The sequence below is a fragment of the Gopherus flavomarginatus genome, chromosome 5, assembly GCF_025201925.1.
Source record: "Gopherus flavomarginatus isolate rGopFla2 chromosome 5, rGopFla2.mat.asm, whole genome shotgun sequence".
NCBI lineage: Eukaryota > Metazoa > Chordata > Testudines > Testudinidae > Gopherus > Gopherus flavomarginatus.
Window position 1 is genome coordinate 8,966,673 of NC_066621.1, and position 13,525 is coordinate 8,980,197.

General features: G+C 40.7%; 1 protein-coding gene across 1 annotated transcript in view; it reads left to right on the forward strand.

Annotated features, from left to right (window-relative positions):
• Positions 1-2,592, forward strand: part of RSBN1 (round spermatid basic protein 1) — a 45,918-nt gene extending 43,326 nt beyond the window's left edge. Inside the window, exons 6-7 of the mRNA XM_050954302.1 lie at positions 839-947; positions 1,852-2,592. Coding sequence (XP_050810259.1) covers positions 839-947; positions 1,852-2,322 — 580 coding nt within the window. The 3' untranslated portion in view covers positions 2,323-2,592. The remainder of the gene's footprint in view (positions 1-838; positions 948-1,851) is intronic.
• Positions 2,593-13,525: the final 10,933 nt, after the last annotated feature.

Consider the following 13,525-nt stretch of genomic DNA (forward strand, 5'->3'; position numbering starts at 1 on the left):
CTGAGTCCAGCGCAAAAACTGTGTTAACATGGAGTAGTTTTCAGGGAGCTTGCATGATATGCAGTGCAGGCCACTGTATCTGGTGTGTCTTGCATGTCTTTTCCTTCATCTCCTAATTGATTATAATATAAGTTCAATTCCATAAACAGAATATTGTCAGGTCAATTGTTCATTTGTGATGGTACTGACAATATTTTTCCAGCTCCCGGATTCAGGGCATTGCTGGTAACTAAGTCCTGGGAAGAAATCACAAGCTTTGAGTTGGTAATGTTGTCTGTAGCAATTACAGTAGAAATTGGACGACAGGAACAGTGTCATCAGCAACAATATTGGCCAAGATTAAAATAAATAAGCAGCGCCAGTGTTTCCCTTGCCCTATATTTCAAATCCATTGAACAAGCAATTTCTGCTTATATGGTCCCCATCACCATAGCATCTGAGTGTCTTACAAATTTTTCTTTCCAATATTCCTTTAAAATATAGATATTAGCCCAATTATAAAATAGGAGAACTGAGGCAGAGCGACTTTTCAGAAGTTACATGGGAAGTCTCTGGCAGAGTTTGGAATTGCACCTAGCCCCCTGGAGCCCTAATGCAGTCTCTTTTGCTATGTAAAGTTCAAGTCAAAGATAAAATGAAGCAATTCAGGAAATGAGGTAGGATCTGTGGAGTCTAAAGAATATGCATACACTAATGTTATTATACTAGTTGTGATGCTGAGAGACTTATTACCCAGTAGAAAACTATATAATAGGTATTTTCTTTATGGTGACTCTTGCTTTCCAGAGCTGTAACCACAAATTCTTTAAAACTCAGTCTTGACAATCTTCATCTCTAGGAGCGTCCAACCTCGAATAACCAAAGATGTGGTTTGTTTCCATGCTGAAGACTTCACTGATGTGGTACAGAGACTTCAGTTAGACTTGCATGAACCTCCAGTGTCACAGGTACTGTGTTCCCTAGTTGCAACTTATTTCCAGCATTTTGGAAATAGCTGCAAAAGCAGCATATTTATGGATTTTTTTAAAAATTAGTGTTAGTCAAATATTTTGAAATAAAGGTATCAATAGTGGGTGTCTCAGACATGGTTCTAGGCTTATGACTAGAACTATTTATCTCCAGTTCTTGTCTTAGTGGTGGTAGGCTCACCACATGAGGGTCATTGGTTCTGATCCTAGCATGACCAAGTGTCACAAAGCTCCTTTCTTCATGAGACAAGGAACCAAGAAGTCTTGAGTATGGGTTACAGGAATTTCACATAATTTGGGTTTCCATTCCCCCTCACTTGCTTCAGACTCTTTCTGGCATAAACCATGTCTGTCTGACACCATAAAGCATTGGAGCCTCTTGAGTAGCTGGTCTCCTGCAAGACAGTAATACCATGAAATGTCTAAGATATGGTGTGTGCTACAGAAATAATTTTAAACTGGGTGAGGATTTACTGTGCACACATGCCTCTAACCTACCCCCCCCCACCGCCACATGATGCTAAAGAGTTGGAGTTTTGGTCTCCTAGTACCAGACCAACCACACCCAGCTCTGTCTGGTAATGCGAGGTCAAAAGCTTCTTACTGAAGCTCTAATTCTAGTTTTAAGACCTGCCTGTGACCCCATAATGCAGTGGCAATGGGTCATTATTTGTTACCTCATAGGTGCGCAGAACACTTCATAATGAGACATTAAAGATTTGTTCTTGCTGCAAGTAGCTTCTTAACTGAAGTTGTATTCTTTAAAGAGTAGTCGCAATCAAATGGGTTGCTGGACTGAAAGTGTATTATTCTATCTAAGTGAATGCCCAGCTTTGGACCCTGCATACAGCTTAGCAGTAACTTTCCCCTTTCTTCCCCTCAGTGTGTTCAATGGGTGGATGAAGCCAAGCTAAACCAAATGAGACGGGAAGGCATTCGCTATGCTAGAATCCAGCTGTGTGACAATGACATCTACTTCATCCCTAGAAATGTCATTCATCAGTTCAAAACAGTGTCAGCTGTCTGCAGTTTAGCCTGGCATATAAGACTCAAACAGTACCATCCTGTGGGGCAGTCTTCTCAAAATACAGAAAGCAATTCAGACATGAACAGTAATATCCCTGAAAAGACAGAGTCAGAAGGTGAACCCCAATGTGTGAGTGTAAAAACAGAGTCTGAGGAACCAGGTGTAGAAATGCAGTTTACAACGGGGGCACCATCCTCCTCCTCCTCAATTTCATCAATATCGGGACTCATTCTGCAACCAGATCAGGTGGCCCAGCCTCTTCCAGTTTTTAAACTAGAATCTGATCACCAACATAATCCACAGGATCGCACAGACTCTTCTGTGTGATATGTAAATAGTCAAACATTTTTTAACAACTTTTTAAAATTTTGATGTGAAGTTATAGTTTTATAACTTGCTTATGTTTTATTGGAGAAATCTTGCCTATAATTCTATAAAGAAAAGTGACATTCCAAAATGTCAAGCATATCTTTTTTACACAGATTATGCAAAAGATCAAGTTGTATTTTACTCCCATAGTACAGCATGTAATAGTGGTCTACCACTTCTTTCTGTTTAATGAGGTAATAATTCAATATCTCCTCATCAAAATCAGAATGGAATCATTGAACTATCTTGGTAAATCTAATCCCCCTACTTAATTTTTTCTTTATCCTTCACCATAAAAGGATGGCTTCTGTAGAAGACTCTCCCATCTGATTTTAATTGCTAAAATCAAAGAGAAAGCACAGCACTTTTGATGATCAGTGATGTTTTGGTCTGTCCTTATATTTGTGGTGGATACTCAAATTACTAGATGTATAAATCTTTTAATTTTTAATTGTTAAACAGTTCATAAAAAGGTGAAGTGTGACATCTTATTCTGGTGAAATGTAATCACTTAGACACAACAATTTCCATAGTACTGCTTGTAATGTTTGATGTGAGGATTTTGTTTCCTAAATACATTTTTCCTGAACATGACTAATTCTAGTGTTGTTTTTTTTGTTTTTTTAAGGCAGTCTTATGGAGGTAACTGCATTCTTGTCTGAGCACTTTAAAGCATTAAAATACTAACAACCTTGGCAGCTTGTTTTGATAAATTCACAATAAGCATCTGATGGAAAACATCCTCTCCCTGGTACTGATGCACTTAATCTAATAGAGTTGGGTCAGTGATAACCAATTTATATTGGTTGTCCTTATTCTCTGAAGTTCTGTATTGCTATTTCAAAATAAAATATTATGGCATTGGGTTGCTGTTTCCACTTGTAGCTCTTGGGTACCCTGGTGCTGTGTTTGAAAAATCAGTGACACAAGCTAATATGTTGAGTGTCATCTGCTGACATAGTTCTTTTTATAGTCTTATGATATTTCTGAATGTTTGTGTGATCTGTATTTGACTTTCACTCACCACTTATATAACAACTGTCTTTTCTAGTCAGAAGAGTTCCCCCCACACCTAGGCTACAAACTTGATTGTGGTGCCACTGAAGTTGTCCCCAGACAACTTAATGTTCTAATCCTCACTGGGGTAGGAGAGAGATTTCTAACACTATATTAGAATAAGGAAAAGAAAAGATGCTGTGTTATTAGTTCTGGGTGCCTCTTTTAAATATCAATTATGAATCTTCTCTTTAAAAAGGTTCTGAAATATGTTGTTATAAATATTACTTTGTGCAATATTGTTTTGTGTAGACTTATATGCATCTTAGCACCTCAATATAGAGGTCACAATTTTAAACTGATAGCAAAATAATCATCAGAAAATATTGCAGTGATTAGTTAGAATCTGTATTACTCCTTATATATGTATATGTACGTATTGTCTTCAGTACAAAAATGAAGACAAATTAGAAAATATTTCAGACTAATTTACAGATTGAAGTGGTGGTGACTTGTTTAGTAATCTGTGTAAATAAGGTGTTAGAATGGAAAGCTTTTATGAAAAGTAATATGATTCATGCAGGGGTAGAATTTTTGCTAAAATTAAATTATAGATTATCAAAGCTGGTTCAGAAACAGGCCCTCTGTTCTCTGGCATTTTTCCCACTTTTTTGTTGAAGAATTTTATAGAGCTTTAATGGGTTGTGCAAAGTAGAATTCTTCGCAGGCAATATTGGCTTCAGTGCCTCTTTCATGTTCGCACTGGTTAATATCACGTTAATGTTATTTTCCCTTTCTTTTTTAACTCACTCTGCTTGTCTTCCAAGTGCTCATTTCCCTTCTCCCATGTGGTATTCATTGGCCGTGTCAAAGATGGTATCATCATCTCTAAGTCATTGCTAACTAATAAGGTGATTGTCCCTTGACAGTCAGCACTGTGTATAATCACTCAGGAACTGACATATCTTCAAAGACCTTACAATTGAAGGAAAAGCTATTCATCCCTTTATAAAACCAATTATCCCCATATATCTTAAAATGCAAAATTTAAACATGCTTAGGCTATAAAGGTTCACAATTTAAGATGCACTGTGCACCATTATTTTTTACTTGTATTCCTCTAGAGCTTGAAATAAAATGAAAAGAGAGAGACATAATTTGTAAATGTGTATTGGAAGTATCTCTCTGTAAACTATATTAAATAGCATGCTTTGTAAACTAATGAATACAGTAGACCAGCAGAGTGCTTCACACTGCTTTCAAAACAGTATCCTACTTGTGTGAAATAATCTATTCTTTCTAAAGTATCAAGAAAATGCTTCTCACTCTTACTTCTGTGGATTGAATGCCTTTAACCACTGTACCATACTTTCCTTTTACTCACTTAGTTTACTAGTTCAAAACTTAGAGTCAAGTTGACGTCCTCCTCTTCATTATAAATTAGCCATAGAATGATTTGGATGATGTTGCTATTCTTGATGTTATTTGTAAGCCTGAGGTAGAGATTAATAGATTTGTTTCAGATATAAAGTAAAAATTTCATGAAGCTTTCAATTTTTTTCTTAATTTTGCCTGTACACATTTTAATCTTTAATGAAACACTAATGCAAATTTTGAAACATTTGCAAAATCCAAAATTACCACACTTCTGCCAAACTTGACTCTTCCAGCTCATCTCTAAATATAGGTATGGAAAGAATTGCTTATGAAATCAATGGCTAAATCTGTTGCCCATTAGATTGTATCTCTAGTTCTGAAATCAGTGAATTATAGTTGGAATAATACCTTTGGATGTGCAGTACTCTAAACTGGTCAGCACTACGAATGGCTTACTGAATAACAAATGTGAAGAATACAGATGTACTTGTGCTTTGTGAGAAATCAAGTGACAGATGGACAAGTTAACCTTTTCAGTACAATATCGGGCAAGTCAAATCTTTGGCTAGTCTTGAGTAAAATATTTGCAAGTAATTGGTGGAAAATGGCAATTTCTGATTGACTTAATCACTCAAAGATTTCAGAAGATTATCATTGAATTTAATGATAATTTAAATGCCTATACTTTTTATGCAGGCATATCTCAAATTCAGTTGGCAAGAATATATCATATCAACAGCTGTCAGTAGATTGAGGATTTACAGATATGATGAAATAGAACTATACATAAAGATGGAATAAATTTCAGAATAGTCTGTGTCACATTTTGGTAATAATCCTCTAGAATTCATTGATACATCAGGTAGCTGGTGTTTATAATAATTCCATTAACTTTGGTGGGGGTAAATCATCATAGATCCACTGAAGATCTGCCCTGTCTTTTAGAAACCTATGGGTTTGGTTGAAGTCTGGAACTGAAATTTGGAATACTCTCTCGCCTTGAAACCAAGTCAGATTTTTAATGCAGTAGTCCAGGGACATGATACTAGAGAGCATAACTAGCTGTAAGGGCAGGTCTACACTGCAGCCGGGATCGACACTCTGAGATTGATCCACCAGTGTTGATTTAGCGGGTTTAGTAAAGACCCACCATATTGACTGCAGATGGCTCTCCAGGCGACCCCTGTACTCTACGCCCAATGAGAAGAGTACGGTAAGTCGATGAGATTTTCCCTCCTGACGACCCCCATGGTATAGATCCCACAGCAATTCAACCTAAGGTACATCGACTCCAGCTACATTATTCATGTAGCTGGAGTTGAGTAGCATAGGTCTACTTACTGCGGTAGTGTAGACATACTCTAAGATGGAAACTTGGGCTTGGCTTCTGTTTTAAGCGCAGCTTACAATTCTTTTATTAGCAGCCAAGGAAAACTGCAAACTGGGATAAAAGTGAGGGGCCATGTTGTGCCAGAGATCAGTTAGCCAAACAGAAACTCTAAATATGAGAAATGTCAAATAATTGTTATATTACATTTTCCTCTTCTTGGGTGTCCTAATTGTTTCTGTGCAGAAACTTGACCTGTTTTAAAAGTACTTTGTGAAGCCAATAGTTCAGTTCTCTGTTGTTGACATGTTTTCTTGCAAGAAAATGGAACACTCAATGAAGTGTTCTCCAGGGCTTTGTAATAAAGTAGTTATTAATATACCTTTTGCCATATAGAAAAACTGTTAATCTGTCAGCTGTTTTCCTACATGAGTACTTAGTCCCAGTCTCTTGACATAATTCTATTTTGTCAGAGCTGCAGGATGGATGGGAGTTCAAGTCCTTCATTTTGCTCATTCTGCCATTCACATGCTTGAATTTTACTGAGTGATAAGCACTTTACATTTATTGTTCTAAATGCTAAGTGTATGTAGCCATATTGGTTGTTTTTAAAGGGCATGAGGTGTGGGAGGGACATTATCTTCAGCTCCTGAAAAGGGACCTTTTTTCACCTGAAGGCTTGTACTGTAAATTAACTTACATTGGTCTCGAAGATTTCCCCAACAATATTATGGCCTTACATTACCTTCCAGTAATATAAATAATTATGATCAAATAGCACATGTAGCCGAGGAGCTAATATTATAGCACTCTTCAACTGTCTAAAGAAATACTTGTACTTCTAATTTCTTTGAACAACATGTAAAGAGATTTCTTATATGATTTTGTGATTTAATTTGATTGGCAGCTAATATATTTTCTGTGGGTTTTAATGTATCTAAGTTGTTTGCATACAGAGGACATGTACAATTGCCTGGAAGACTGTTTGCTTTGTGCAACCCTAGTATATTTATTGACATTTAACAGAAAAGTTTTAAAGAGGTTTTTATAATGCGTAGTGTAAACAGAACCTCTATGTGAATAATCCTCTAACCAGTGTATTTCTTTTAGTAGCTGACTGTACAAGCGTGTCAAACTATTAAGCTATTTCTTTGTAAAATAGTACAATGGAATGCATAGATTTTTTTCCTGTAAAGTATTTTTTTAATAAACCTGATTTCGTCCTTTACTTCAGTCTCTCCTTATTTAAATTTCTTTAAATTAATAGCAATAACTCCTGTCTTCTGAGCAACAGCAAATGTTTAGAATATAAGCCTATCCTCTCCTCTAGATACATCTGAACACTTTCTTCAAAGATCAGTAACACTGGCAGTATCAGCAGGGCTGGCTCCAGGCACCAGCTAAGGAAGCAGGTGCTTGAGATGGCCAATATCAAGAGGCACCACTCCGTGCACTACTGGGGTGGCATGTCTGGGACTTTGGCAGCAATTTGGTGGCAGGTCCCTCAGTACCTGTCGGAACAAAGGACCTGCTGCCAAATTGCCACTGTAGAGTGGAGTGGTGCGACTGTGCTGTTGTGGCTTTTTTTTTTTTTGCGCTGCTTGGGGCAGCAGAAAACCTGGAGCCGGCTCTGGTCTCAAAGGTTGATTTTGTCCCCATGCCTCCTCTCACCTTCCTTTTTTTATCTCCAGTGGTTAGCTAGTGCTGGGATCACTTTGAAGCATGCTGCAGGTACAGGTAAACTAAAAATCCTGAGAATTGGCTTTTAAAAGCAGGAAAATATGGTGGCTTGTGGATGGGAATGGGGGGGGGGGGAAAAAAAATCGCCCCATCAGGTGTATGTCCTAGTCAGACAAAATATGTAAGGATAAGAGAAATTTAGGGGGATCTTTCTAGTAATGTCTGCTAAATGCTGGGTATGCATAACATCATACTCTCAGCAGGGGCGGCTCTAGACATTTCGCCGCCCCAAGCACGGTGTCATGCTGCCGGGGGTGCTCCTGCCGGTCCCGCAACTCCGGTGGACCTCCCGCAGGTGGGAGGTCCACTGGAACCGCGGGACCAGCGGACCCTCCACAGGCATGCCACCAAAGGCACCCTGCCTGCCGCCCTCCTGGCAACCAGCAGAGCGCCCCCCGCGGAATGCCGCCCCAAGCACATGCTTGGAGTGCTGGGGCCTGGAGCTGCCCCGACTCTCAGAATGGGGTTGTTACATTCTCTTAGTAGCCCAGAAAAACAAAATCTAAGCTACTTCAAAGCAGACAGAGATAGCAACTATTATAAAATGTTTAATTTCATATCCTAATTAAGAGGTAGAAAAACTAAAGCCTGCAATCACTGGACCTTTTATCTAGGGGCTGGTCTACACTACGGGGGGAAATCGATCTTAGATACGCAACTTCAGCTACGTGAATAACGTAGCTGAAGTCGAATATCTAAGATCGGATTACTCACCCGTCCTCACCGCGCGGGATCGATGTCTGCAGCTCCCCCTGTCGATTCCGCAACTCTGTTGGGGTTGGTGGAGTTCCGGAATCAATATAAGTGCGCTTGGGGAATCGATATATCACGTCTAGATGAGACGCGATATATCAATCCCCGAGCAATCGATTTTAACTCGCCGATACGGCAGGTAGTCTAGACGTAGCCTTTGAGGAGAGAAAGAGAAACCATGATTGCTATGTGTTGCATATAATGGCAGTATGGGAAAGGTGGCCAACAGCTCTAATGGAACTAAAACCTCTGCAAGATTTGTTTTTTAAGTTATGATGCCTCTGCTACAATTCCCTATCCTGTCTCCAGATACTACAGACCATCCCTGCTAGGGATGATGATGATGATGTGGATGATCTCTTGCTCTTTCGAAGTATTTTAGAGACAATTTCTGGCTTTAGAATGCGCCAAACTGTACCAAATGGCATGTTTTAAAAAGTTTGTTAAACCCCAAACAGCCCTACAATGGATTTATCCCAGTCCCACTACAATCTATTCCAATTTGAATACTGTATAACAATACTTCTCTCCCCACAGGAGGTCCTGTACATCCTTGGATATTTTACTTAACCTTAGTAAAAGTGTATGTCAAAAATTTGACCTGATAGTGAGTCAGTATTTCAAAGTGGAGAAAATTCTCTCCTGCATCGGCACATGCAGGACTGCTGCTGATCTATAGTCTGCCTACAGGGAACTGACTGGCCACTACAACATCAGGTAAAACTTGTAGAACACTATCTCCACTACGTTCTGTGAAATAGTGGCTTTTCACTCATGGTGCTATTTATATGTGGCAAAGTAGCATAGTGTAATTTACCTTTATCACAATTCTCGAACTTTCATGGCTAAAGCAGGCAAACATAGAGCACTGTTTCTGTTGTTGGCACACTGCAGAATGTCATCTGGACCAGTAAACTATTCATGAGATAGCATAGTTTCAGATGTACATGCCTTCGGAAAGAAGAGCAATGAGAGTTTTGATGGTTGTGCAACGTTAATTAAGCTATTTGATTGATCAAAGTCACTTTTCTCTGTCAATGGTGTGGATCCTAAATTGTTCTATTGACTTTAAATAGAGAATAGTTTCCTCCTGAGAGCCACTTGTGGATCCTTTGGCACGGTGAAAATGTATTTTGCAAATATACTGTGACTGGCATTTAAATTAAAAAATTCAAATAAGTATTGTTTGCACAAGATTCTTGGACTTATCAGAGTAGAATTTTTTGCTGGAGTTACAAACACTGAGAGCCATAAGTGACTGCTAATGTTAGATCCGTAGCACAAAAACCCTGAAAAAGGCATGAAAAAGCTATGCATTATTAAACTGAAGTCATAATTAAAAATACAATATTGTTCAGGGTTAAGCTGCTGAAATGACAAGTAATTGAACGGCCCAATGAACATCCTCCTAAAAATTTAACAAACCTGTGTTTCTTCTTCGAGTGCTTGCTCATATCCATTCCAATTAGGTGTGCGCGCGCTGCATGCACGTTCGTCGGAAGATTTTTACCCTAGCAACACCCGGCGGGTCGGCTGGGTGCCCCCTGGCGTGGCGCTGTTATGGCACCGAATATATACCCCTGCCGACCCGTCCGCTCCTCAGTTCCTTCTTACTGCCCATGTCGGTCGTTGGAACAGTGGAGCGCGGCTTAGCTGATCTCCACTTCCCTAGCTATTCACTCGTTCTAGTACTTTAGGGAGGAATGCCAGATGTGGCACAATAAAGTAGTCTTGGCCTTTCATCTCAACCAGGACATATTCCTCCCGGTCTTCTTCCCCAAACTGCATACATCTCGTAGGGAGCAGCAGTTACATTCGCTCGACGTCCATAGGGCGCTCGCCTTCTATATTGACCGTACGAGGCCCTTCCGCAAAACGCCCCAACTCTTTGTTGCAGTGGCGGACCGGATGAAAGGCCAGCCCGTCTCTTCACAGAGGATCTCGTCCTGGGTAACAGCGTGCATCCGGGGTTGCTACGATCTAGCTCATGCCTCTCCGGGTCATATTACCGCACATTCTACCAGGGCCCAGGCCTCGTCAGCCGCCTTCTTAGCTCGGGTACCTATTCAGGAGATATGTCGAGCAGCTACATGGTCTTCGGTACACACCTTTACTTCCCATTATGCCCTGGTCCAACAATCCAGAGACGATGCAGCCTTCGGCTTAGCAGTTCTGCATTCTGCAGTTTCTCACTCTGACCCCACCGCCTAGGTAAGGCTTGGGATTCACCTAATTGGAATGGATATGAGCAAGCACTTGAAGAAAAGTCGGTTACTTACCTTTGTAACTGTTGTTCTTCAAGATGTGTTGCTCATATCCATTCCAAAACCTGCTCTCTTTCCCCACTATCGGAGTAGCCAGCAAGAAGGAACTGAGGATCGGACGGGTCGGCAGGGGTATATATTCGGTGCCATAACGGCGCCATGCCAGGAGGTGCCCTGCCAACCTGCTGGGTGTTGCTAGGGTAAAAATCTTCCGACGAACGTGCACACGGCGTGCACACACCTAATTGGAATGGATATGAGCAACACATTTCGAAGAACAACAGTTACAAAGGTAAGTAACCGTCTTTTCCTTTTTTTGCTCAGAAAATCTGTCTCTATTGAACCTAAATTTCTTGAAAGAGCATGTTCATGCTAGTAACTCTCTGCTGTGTGAAGAAAGTTAACTTCAGCAGAGAGAGAGTTATTATGCAGTATTTAAAAACAAAAACAGAAAAAAAAACAAAAACAAACTCCCTTAGTGACTCTACTGAATTAAAGTATTATTCCCAAACTACTTTTCAGAATGCTAAACTATTAGAATGGTGGAGGGGGAAAGTGAGAAATTGACATTAGCTGACAGAACTGTACCAGTCTGAAAACACAAGTGATTAAACTAATTTAATGCAGGGGGATTTTGAATTTTTTTTTAAAAGAGTTTCTGGCATGTGTACAAGTTTAAACAATACACAACTTGTATAACAAATGCTAACTAAAAGTAGGTATAAAAATTCTAGAATCTTAGATTGTCCTACATTTTTGGCTGCTATCTTTTGAGGTTTTTTAAACATGATTCTTGTATTTCTTAGTTTCTATAACTCTTGTATTCTCTGAATTAGCAAAATCTTGGCTGAAAATGGAATGCTTACTTTTACAACCATACAGCATTTTGACACTGCTTGTAAACAATGTAAAGCATCTGAGATCCGGACAAGAAGATGGAGGTATTTTTGAAGCTGGAACACATTGGCTAATGGCTATAGTAACCTGAAATGGCTTAGTCCAGTGGTTCTTAAACTGTGGGTTGGGACCCCAAAGTGGGTTGCCACCCTATTTTGATGGGGTCACCAGGGCTGGCTTAGAGTTGCTGAGGCCCAAAGCCAAAGCCCGAGGTCTCCAACCCTGGGCAGCTGAGCTCAGGTTACAAGCTCCGTGCCTGAGGCTGAAGCCTTTGGGTTTTGGCTTTGCCCCCTCCCTCCCGCCTCCCCCGGCAGTGGGGCTCAGGTTTCAGTTGCCACTTCTGCGGTCAGGTAGTAGTTTTTGGTTTGTTTTTTTTTAAATCAGAAGCAGGTTATGGTGCTATGAAGTTTGAGAACCCCTGGTTTAGTCAGTTTGGTTATATATATTACTAGACATGTCATATTTTCATAGAAGCTCTGACTGATAGTCACAAATTTCTGAGGGATTACATAGTGGCATAGCAACTTCCATAAAACTTCTATCCACTGTATCAATGACTTTTTGGAAATCTATAAAACATTCCAATAAAGTAGTGACTGCCCTTTGATTGACAGTTCTATGATGCTGCATAAGGTTGCTATTTGATCTATATGTGATTTCTATCTGAATCTTATCTGTTCTTGTCATAACCTTGGATCTATCCCTTTCTTTATTGTTTAGAATACGTGTAAATACTTTATATGGGCTAGACAGCAATTGAATGCCCCTCCAGGGTTTATGTTGACTGAGATCTCCTCTCTTTGGCAACTTTGCTATATTATCCTTTTTTAATTACGGAGCTAGCGTACATGCAAGGTCCAGCTTATACAACACCCTACCTGTGCCCAATTTATATTGGATCTTTAATCAGTCTTTATAGTAATAGTGTGGTATAAGTTGCTTACTATTTCAGGACAATTTTTGCTACTGTTAACTCATCTTCCTCTTCAATTCAGTGCCTTCCACAACAGAAAACAAAAGCTCTCAAAGAAATCAGAAGTAAAAAGCTTAGTTGAGACATGCTTTTTTGTTTGCTACTCTTAAAAACTGCCCTGAACCTGCCTCTGTGTATATGTGCCTACTGCCTGCAGTCCTGCTTGTGCACTAAGGCTCACACTCTGAATCATAGATTATTGCGGTGGGAAGGGACCTCAGGAGATCATCCAGTCCAAACCCCTGCTCAAAGCAGGACCAATCCCTAGACAGATTTTTACCCCAGTTCCCTAAATGGCCCCCTAAAGGATTGAATTCACAACTCTGGGTTTAGCAGGCCAATGCTCTCCAGTGGGATTAACCACTAGGCAAATGCAGCTGGTGGGGTGTCCCTAGGCACCCTGACTAGTGCTTCTGCTGCGGACGGGGTGGGGAAGCTCACTCCCCAGCAGGAGCACAGGACGGGCATGGGGGGATGAGACTGAGGCTTAAGGGGTGGGGAGGGCTCCCCCCCCAGGTGCTCTGGCCCAGGGCCCCACAAACCCCTAATCCACCTCTGATCCTCGGTGTTGTAAACGTGCCCGTCTGTTGCTGATGTACATTCTGCCTCTGTTGCGTGTGTTCGAGGCGGTACTAACTGGAGCCAGCGTACAGCAGCCGCAGGAACTTTAGCGGAACTTTAGCGGCTTTAGCGGAACGTGCAGCTCCCTGCTGGGGCTGAGGCTCGCGGAACAGCAGCGGCAGGCTCCAGCCGGAGCTCTGCAAGGACGGAGCCCGGTGAAGCCTGGAGCTCTCGGCCAGCCCCAAGCGCGTGCGGGACGCTCGCGAGCCCAGG